Source organism: Adiantum capillus-veneris, chromosome 3, assembly GCF_014529385.1.
Source record: "Adiantum capillus-veneris isolate H3 chromosome 3, ASM1452938v2, whole genome shotgun sequence".
NCBI lineage: Eukaryota > Viridiplantae > Streptophyta > Polypodiopsida > Polypodiales > Pteridaceae > Adiantum > Adiantum capillus-veneris.
In genome coordinates this window covers 49,461,306-49,470,518 of record NC_140933.1, presented here as the reverse complement: position 1 = coordinate 49,470,518, position 9,213 = coordinate 49,461,306, and the positions used below count along the sequence as shown (strand labels likewise).

Below are 9,213 nucleotides of genomic sequence, written 5' to 3'. Positions count from 1 at the left end.
ATCGTGGAGTAGGTCAGTTGCGCCAGGTGCATACAACACAACACTGTGTGTGGGGATGATTTTGCCCAACCAAAAAGAACGCATGCAACACTCGTTAGTGGATAGCCAAAAAAAAATCGCAATTCGTGGTTGGGAAGGGATAGCATTGCATGGTGGTGGAAAGAGAGAGATAGATAGATAAATAGATAGATTAAATTATCGTCCACGAAAGTTAGATATGACCCATGGGACCGGAGACAAAAGCGTTACAACGTGACCTTCTAAGTAGGTGCATCAGATACATATCAGTTAAGGACTGAGGGTCCGTCAACGAGGTAGAAGAAAAAAAAAAGAAACAAAACCTAGGTGGGATCGGGTAAAGGGAGAGCCCCTTTGGGAGTTCGAAACTCCTGCATGATGGCCTTACCCCCTCGGTGTGTGTGTGTGTGTGTGTGTGTGTGAGAGAGAGAGAGAGAGAGAGAGAGAGAGAGAGAGAGAGAGAGAGAGAGAGAAATTGTTTTGACAACATCCACATGAGGCATAGCCCAATTTGCTAGAGTGAGAGGGAGTCATCCACAGTCGAAGCCCGTTCAAGATGGCTTGTGTTTGCGTTGCTAGCACTCCCGAGGGCTGTATGGTGGGATGGGCAGAGGCACTGTTTTTTTTTTCACTGTTCATTTCAACAGTGCCAAAAATGCAGTAGCACCGACTTTGCTTACTTAAGTTACTCCCATGGTTTCATTTGGGGTGATTTCTCGCGAACCATAGGCTCCTCCCTGCGGTCTTTGAATGCGGGCTTCCCTTTCTTCATGTTTTGCTAATCTAGGCTAAGTTTCATGATCTCATCTCATTTGTAAAACGGTTCATGCCACCGGGTATTACACAAATTGACACAGATTAACGAAAGTAAAATAATTAATAAAAACAACTTAGCTCCAGCCGCTATAATCCTTTTCCTCCATAATAAACCCATGATGATCCTTTGTAAAAGCTTGCGGTTTCCAAGAGCGTTGGCCTAGGCTCTGTTACCACTGCTACAACGGAAAGCGTGACAGCCCTGCAAAATTCCCAAGGAACATACTCCAAACAATAAAATCACAAATCTCATACCTGACGTATTGCATGAACACATGATTCACGTCGTACGTGATAAGAGAGAGAGAGAGAGAGAGAGAGAGAGAGAGAGAGAGAGAGAGAGAGAGAGAGAAGATGAGAGAAGATAGGGGAGGTGAATAACATAGACGCTAGGTGCAATCTCCCCCGTGCAAGAGTGAGCATGTCCCTCTTGCACGTATTTAATTTATAGAAGAGTTCATGCTCAAACATGAGTTACGTTAGCTCACACTTGGGCATAAAAAATAGTCATGGCTCGCAAAGAGCTCAATATAACAATTAATAGCTGTCACATCTCAAGTTTTAAATGAACCATAAAAGACTAAGGATTGCCATGAAATCCAATGGTGGCAGTTCTATTCCGAATAACTGCTATCGTCTTATTGTCCAGCACGTGCCAGTCACTGATCTGCTCACACAACACCCAACAAGTGATCATATTCCACAGTTCAAATCAATATTGCAATGCTTCATAAAAATATCAAATATTTCACAAATAAATCATCAAAATATCAATTCCATTACAGGAACATTAACTGGAGGCAAAAGCAATGGCAGTACATATTTTGTTGCCTTTGGGCATTCCCACAAGCCATAAAGATTAGTTTCCTGTTGTGGCTTATCCTACATAAGGGCCTTTGGGTTGGAGCTACAACTAAGAGAATCCTACAGCTGCGTGGCATTTTCCCTAGATGTAAACAACAAGAGGAAACACTTGAGCATGTGTTCTTCTACTACTCAAGTAATAAAAAATGCCAAACAAAGAATCCATCCGCTGCACCCTGCTCCAATCACAACCAAAGAGCTGTCGCTTGGCAATGTCAAGTAACTTGATATAGTGTTATGGAATCTCTGGAGATCCTCCTTTCTATGGCATCTGTGGATTTCTAGAAATGAAGCAATTTTTCAGGGCAAGATCTTTGAACCTTGAGCACTACCCACTTGAGTCAGACATTGAAAGGCTCAATAGACAAGCCCTTCAATGTATGAAAGAGATTCCAAGCTCATCCTTGTTTCTTTTATTTAAGGAGTTCAGGTGGCAACAATGGTCCACCATTCTTCTTTCCCTCTACTCCCCTCAAAGGGTTCTGATGGCTTCTCCTCCAGTGTAGCTGGGCCCTTCCTTTCTCTTATCTGGGTTTCCAAACCCTAATGATGTGACTTGTATTTTTTTCCTTTTGTTTTGTTAGCTATTTTTTTAATTAAAAAAAGCTAAAGAAGCACATACACGGACTCCATCTCCCAAGCTGTCAGAGAAGAAAGCCACCACACCATTGATAGCTTCAAACACAGACGATGTCGAAAATGCTTCCAACTATGCAGGCACTCCCAAATGGCTGACATGGAATCTGAGCTGACTACATGTGAAGAACCCAAGGAGTCACCCAATAGCAGAAGAACCTCGAAGAGACCACTAGTTGCCACGAAGCAGGTCAATTTTGCCACTATTGCACTACCCCACCTTGCAGAGACCTTGGATTTGCATCAATGAACCATATCAAACTAGCCGTCATTTCGACTCTATAAAGATCATGGAGGGGCGGCCTCCACCATCCCCACAAATTAAGCAGCCAACACAAGAAAGCAAGCACAAGCCACAGTGGGGCAGGTAGGGGCCCCGCCTGGGCCAAACCTTTTGCCCACGCGTCATACGCCTGCAATAAAGCTAGCTGATGCCTCAGAGATGAGACTATGCCCCCACCAATCTCGCCTCCTATGAGCCTCCCCGTTGCAATGCATGGAAGCCAATGCAAAAACCTCTTACTTGTTACAATTGGACATTGGACGAGCCTAGAAAAAATGCTGTTGTTTTTGAACAAGGGCCCAGGGGGTCCAATAGTGGCGCATGAATAATTGATGACTTCTATCTTATTAGAAATTAGAATAATAATTCAGATTTTGCTGGCTCGTGGTGGGATATTAAGGCAGATGACATGGAGCACGAGGGGGCACGTGGATGTGCTGACATGGAAAGCATTTTGACTACCATTAGTGGGTCCTGACATGTGTAAAAGTACTCAAAACGCGACACAACAAAAGGTTTGAAAATGATTGACAAGTGCAAAACAATACCATTGGCTGCCTTTTTGTGGGCATCATTTTAGCGGGGGGGCAGCTAAATCTATCTGGGATCGCCAAACTCCCCACTAAAATACCCTGCCGCCGCCCCAGGGGCCAGCCCAAGCTGCTCCTCCCGCCAACTGTCAAATGTGCAAGCGGGAGAGAGAAGAGAGGGAGCGAGAGAGAGAGAGAGAGAGAGAGAGAGAGAGAGAGAGAGAGAGAGAGAGAGAGAGAGAGAGAGAGAGAGAGAGAGAGAGAGAGAGAGAGAGAACACAGAGGGAAGCTAGGGGTTGGCGGTGCTAGTGAGCGCTATTCTTAAGTTCAAACCAAATATGAAACATGGGCTGTTTTAATGGCGCTCTCTCTCTTCTCCCTCTCTCTCTCACTCACACACACACACACACACACACACACACACACAGACACAATTGCCAAAACCCAACATTATGCAGCAAGTTCTTCGTATAACTTGCAAGCGTGTGTGTATGTGACGCTCTTGGGTAGGCTTCTCTCTCTCTCTCTCTCTCACACACACACACACAGACAGACAATGCTGTAGCTGTGAGTTTCTCCATGCTTCCCAAGTTTCCAGTCCGTATAAACATAACATCACTCTCTCTCTCTCTCTCTCTCTCTCTCTCTCTCTCTCTCTCTCTAGCAAGTAGCAAGAGAGAGCTAGGTGGTTGGACCTTAGGATACCAAACTTTTTGCAGCAACTTTTCTAGCAATCTTTCCTTGCAAAACACATCCATAGCTAGCGCCCTACCATCAACAACACCATCCCTACTGCGCAGCTTTCAAACGTTGAATCTCTCTCTCTCTCTCTCTCTCTCTCTCTCACACACACACACACACACACACACACACACACACACACACATTCTCCCCCCTCTTCCTTTCTGTTTCTCACTCACAGATCGTGTAGATAATGAACACACACACGCCAATTAGAGGAGCTTGCTTTACATTAGGAGTGACAATAGTACCCATAATTGACAGCGACTCCCGCACACAACACTGTGTTGTGATAAGTCTTGTAATCGACTGATCTCAGCTCATCATACCATCATCAGGCCGACATCAATAACAATATTATTACTCTGGTCTACCATCATTCTATTTCTGCAAGGCGCTAATCTTGCCACAATCACACGTCAATCTAGAGTTGCGTCTAATTACCAAAGATTATACAGAAGAGGAGCCCAGCAACGCCCAACTGCTTCCTGCCAGGTAATTCTGACCTCACTTCACCCATTTTTTCGACAGACTTTTCCATGCATACGAACACACATTAATTAATCTTTTCGGTTATTTTTTGAAGCCTCTTTTGAAGGTTCCAAAAGTTAATTTGAGTCTTCAACCCTAGGCCCCCCAAATAATTAAATATAATCTCTAGGGCAAGAGGCTCACCCTCATTTCAATTTCTGTGGCTATCGTTTAATTATGTTGTGCAATCCTTCTTCAATTCTATGAAATTCCACCCAATTACCACGCTATAATCAACTGCTGAATGGGATAGTAATCTAATATGCACACATAATCTCTTAGACAATATATATCTCAGATAATTGCGTCGGTTTTTGCAGCTTGTGTTAGCACTAATTGCATCGCAATCAGTCGACCCCAACAATGGCCAAACCGAGAAATCTGCGACAATTAGTGACGTAGATTGAAGCCCTCATTATGCTTCGCTCCCGTGATTAAATGTGCAAATTAACCTTAATTGACTTCTGATGGCATGGGGCTTCATTGTTTCAATAAACTATATTTGACAAATTTCTACACAAAATGAATGCTCCGCATCAGCTTTACTCAATGCACCGCCCAATGTCATGGACTTGTACTACTTACAGCGGGATTACTCTATGTCTTTTTGCGTGCAGAAGAGAGAGTGGATAAGAAGCCTTATTTTACGTCGCAACAGTGTTTGCCCGAATTTTGTCTTGAATTGAATGAGTATTATATTACCAGTACTACTATGTCTATAGATAGATAGATAGATAGATATATAGAGAGAGAGAGAGAGAGAGAGAGAGAAAAGCCTTGTGTGTGTGTGCAGTACGCTATGTAGAAGAGGGGACTCAGGGGAGAGGAATGTTGGTAGCACAGCTTGGAAGTTGGGCTCTTTTTTGTGTGTGTTTATCGACTGGCTAGATTTCCTAGGCCTCGCGAATGGTGAGTTAGATGTGTGTGTACTACTGCGTGTGCGCGTGTGAGACTTGAAAGAGGAGTGAGTGCGTGAGAGTGTGTGTGTGTGTGTGTGTGTGTCTCTGTGTTTTATACGCGCGTGGAAGCAAAGCTTTACGAGGCGCTTAGAGTGCCGGACCAACTCATGAGATGAATAGCCTCCAAAAATCTTGTACTCAGAAAACGAGGTCTTTGGTTATGTGTGCGCGCAGGTGTACAAGAGCTGGTCCACGGGCAGCAGGCTACTATTAGGGTTCCGGCAGCTCATTGGAGGGTTCTTGCCAACATCAAAACTTCCGCTTTCTTTGCAGGCATCATCGTTGTCGTAGATGTTGGCCTCTCCCTCAAAGAAACAGATTTCTGGCTTCCCACATCTAGATTGACTCTCAGGGTTTCATGAGACCATCCAGCAAGCAGGCCGTGTCTATCTTGCACGATTCTATGACCACATTTTTCTAGCCTAAGCGGCGAATTCACTCTTTGTAAATTCACTCTTTTTCTTTGCAATCCCATCCGCAGCATTTGCAGTCTGGGCGACATCAACACTCACAAAGAAGAGACCCAAAATCTGTATGTACTTTCTTCACCTAGTTTCAGCTCCCTGTGGATACATCAACAGCTCTTACCAGCATAGGTGCATCAAGATTACTTGCAAAGAAAGCTCTGTATTAGCCCATTTCCTCAAACAGACTATTGTGCCTTCGTTGCCACTGACCGATTGTGCTGCTCTTCTTCGTACACCGGATTGCAGAAGTTGTTCACATCTGGTCACCTACTTAGAAGGCATATTGTTGACACACAACCGCCCTCACAATTTGAAGCCGCGCAATTTTCCACCAACAAAATGTCATGCGAGCTAGAGGTCAGCTTTGACGATGCGGATATGGAGTATGGCTCTGATGATAATGGGGGGGAAGAAATGCATCCCGACATCACAGTTTATGCAGATGCAAGCAGCGTTGTTATTTCTTCACATCAGATCATGGGCCACAGCCATCGATCATCAACGACCGATCAGACTATTACCAGTGGGAGCGGCAGCGGGAGTGCAAGCAGTGCAAGCTTGTTTGCAGAGCCTAGTCGAAGCCTGTCCACTGTGAGTAATAAGCCTCATAAAGCGCAAGATAGTGCTTGGGAAGCGATAAGAAGTGTTGCAGGTAAAGGTAACTTCATTTGCTATGTAACTTGGTGTTAACAGCATGTTAGTCTTCTTTCCCCAATGTTGGCTTGAATATTGTTACTAATTAACTTGCATTTCCCCTCACAGCAGCATCTGGAGGTGGGGTGGGCCTTTGTCATTTTCGTTTCCTGCAACGCCTCGGCAGCGGCGACATTGGGCATGTGTATCTAACAGAGCTTCGAGATGTGGATAACAGTCCGAGTGGTTGCTTCTTTGCAATGAAGGTAATGGATAAGCGTGCCCTTGCTGGGCGAAATAAGCTGCAACGGGCACAGACAGAGCGCGAAATTCTAGAAGTTCTTGATCACCCCTTCCTTCCTACATTGTATGCGCATATTGACGATGGGCGTCATTCATGCTTGGTGATGGAGTTCTGTCCGGGAGGGGATTTGCATGTCCTTCGGCAACTACAGCCCAACAAGCGTTTCATTGACAATGCTGTCAGGTAAGAAAGGGGAAAGTCTGCTGTTCTTGGGAAAATAAAGAAGCATTTCTGAGGGTCTAGGCCAAACTGGCATTGCGGTAGTGTTGGAAGTTTCATACATCACTGGCTATTCCTTCAAGCTCTGGTCTCGAATGGTTTATATTTAATTTGCTGCATCTGAATGTAAGCTATGGTTGTATGTACTGCATATGTCTGCAATTAACGCAAAGGGCTGGAACATCAAAATTTGTCATTGTGCAGATTCTATGCCGCCGAAGTTCTCCTCGCCCTCGAGTATCTCCACATGATGGGCGTCATCTACCGTGACCTCAAACCGGAGAATGTCCTGGTTCGTGAGGATGGGCACATAATGCTCTCAGATTTCGACCTTTCCCTCAAATGCAGTGTCAAGCCCACTCTTACAAGAGTTGTCTTATCGGCAACTGTGGAGGGATGGGCTTCACCTCCAACTGGCAGTGGGGGTCTTTGTAATCCAGTGGCCGGGTCTGCTTCCTGCATGGCACCTCTCGGCTGCGTGTCGCCATGTAGTGTGCATCCAATTGCATCTTGCCTACCATTGCCCCGTATCGTTGCAATGTCAGGGCAAAGCAGGCAGCGAAGAGGAGCAAAGCATGCGCGACCTGATGGCAGGACATTCTCAGGTGGATCGAGGGGAACGATACTTCCTGAGTTGCTTGCAGAGCCAACCTCAGCAAGATCCATGTCATTCGTTGGAACGCATGAATATCTTGCTCCAGAAATTATCTTGGGAGAGGGCCATGGCTCTGCGGTCGACTGGTGGACCTTTGGGATCTTCCTCTATGAGTTGCTCTACAGCAGGACACCATTCAAGGGTATAGACAATGATGCCACCCTCACAAATGTGGTGACACAACTGCTGCGATTCCCATCGAGCAGCGTTGACAATGAAAGCTGCCATCGACAACGGCACGCGGGATCGGGTGCAGGCGACGAGAATCAACATCCAGGAGCAGCAGTGCAAGATCTCATTCGAGGATTGCTTGCAAAGGATCCACAAAAGCGTCTGGGCGCAATGAGAGGGGCATCTGAGATCAAGCAGCATGCATTCTTTGAAGGAGTGAACTGGGCCTTGATCAGGTGTGCAACGCCGCCAGAGATTCCGAGCCCATTTCCGAGGGCGAAATTTACCGGCAAGTTGGCTATGGGGGACTCCTTCAATGGGAAGGAGTCATCAGTGACGTCGGATGACAATTCTGGTGGAGGCTCTGGTGTGGTGACCCCTGCGACGCCGGAGTTTGAGCTGTTTTGATTGCTGGCATTTTGCAGTGATAGATGAAGAATCCATGGAATGGGCAGGGTGGTTGCTTGGATGCAACAAAGCCACCGGAGGTGAGCACCTGTGGATGCATGAGAGGAGAAATTAATGAGCTAAACAGATTTTCCATGATGAGAAAGAAAAGAGGTGATTGAAGGATGTGAAAAGCAGCCCATTTTGTTTTGGCAGAGAGAACCGCTGGTGTACCATTACACATAATTGTGTGTGTGAGAGGGAGTATGTTTGTGTGTGTGTGTGTGTGTGTGTGTGTGTAAGAGTGAGCTTTGAATGGAAGCAGCATGGACAAGGGAGTACCTTTGCAGGCCACTACCATTTGCAAAGTATTGTAGATCGGCCCTTCAAAGGACCTCCACCCAATTTTTTTGGTGTATTCAATTTGTCTCAGAGTAAGGAACTTTGGATCCATTGAAACTTCTTTTGCCATTTTTTCTCAAGCAATTCACTCTTTCCAATCCTGATCACCATACACCACACAAGTTGGCACCTGGGCTTCTTTTACTAAGTAATGCTGTAGGAATGTTCCAAGAGACAAGTTTTAAGGAATGATGGGAAGGTTACCTTCTTAATGCCTTTTTTTGTTGTCGGTCTTAATAGGTTAGCAAACCAAGGTTAGATTGGTATGGAGAACATTAGGTGCATCATCAAATTATCCACATGGTATATCAATATATGAACATTAGTTCGATCAAGAGACCGACATTGATTGTGAGTTATGGACATCAATATATGGACATATTATACATGTGGAGAGTATGAGTTCCCATGGACTTTGACAATGGCATACTTTTGCATGTATCACAACAGGTCCTTCTGTGCTGATCTCTCTAGTTGTGTGAGGGTCATCGCATCACTCTCCCTTTAGAAAATTATGTGGCCAAGGTTGTCTATTTGGATATCATTATGCTATGCTTCCAAAAGCGGCAAGATAAGAAAGTATTATAATCCTATGAG

The 9,213-nt window shown here is 45.2% G+C and overlaps 1 protein-coding gene across 4 annotated transcripts; it reads left to right on the top strand.

Annotated features, from left to right (window-relative positions):
* The first annotated feature begins 5,175 nt into the window (after positions 1-5,175).
* On the top strand, positions 5,176-8,667 carry LOC147460889 (serine/threonine-protein kinase D6PK-like). Of its 4 annotated transcripts, XM_086508586.1 has the most exons (4): positions 5,196-5,328; positions 5,553-6,503; positions 6,608-6,965; positions 7,206-8,667. In XM_086508586.1, exons 2-4 carry the CDS (start codon positions 6,185-6,187, stop codon positions 8,233-8,235), a joined length of 1,707 nt encoding a protein of 568 aa, XP_086364712.1. In that variant the 5' UTR covers positions 5,196-5,328; positions 5,553-6,184; the 3' UTR covers positions 8,236-8,667. The 4 variants fall into 4 exon arrangements, with proteins under 4 accessions (XP_086364715.1, XP_086364714.1, XP_086364713.1 ...); XM_086508589.1 differs by having other exon boundaries at positions 5,176-6,497; positions 6,611-6,965; XM_086508588.1 differs by having other exon boundaries at positions 5,176-6,497.
* Positions 8,668-9,213: the final 546 nt, after the last annotated feature.

Excerpts from the sequence above, each read along its gene's own strand:
- LOC147460889 (XM_086508586.1), top strand. The coding sequence starts at position 6,185 with ATGTCATGCGAGCTAGAGGTCAGCTTTGACGATGCGGATATGGAGTAT. Across the intron at positions 6,504-6,607 it reads AAGAAGTGTTGCAGGTAAAG|CAGCATCTGGAGGTGGGGTG; the intron begins GTAACTTCATTT and ends TTCCCCTCACAG. Across the intron at positions 6,966-7,205 it reads TTCATTGACAATGCTGTCAG|ATTCTATGCCGCCGAAGTTC; the intron begins GTAAGAAAGGGG and ends GTCATTGTGCAG.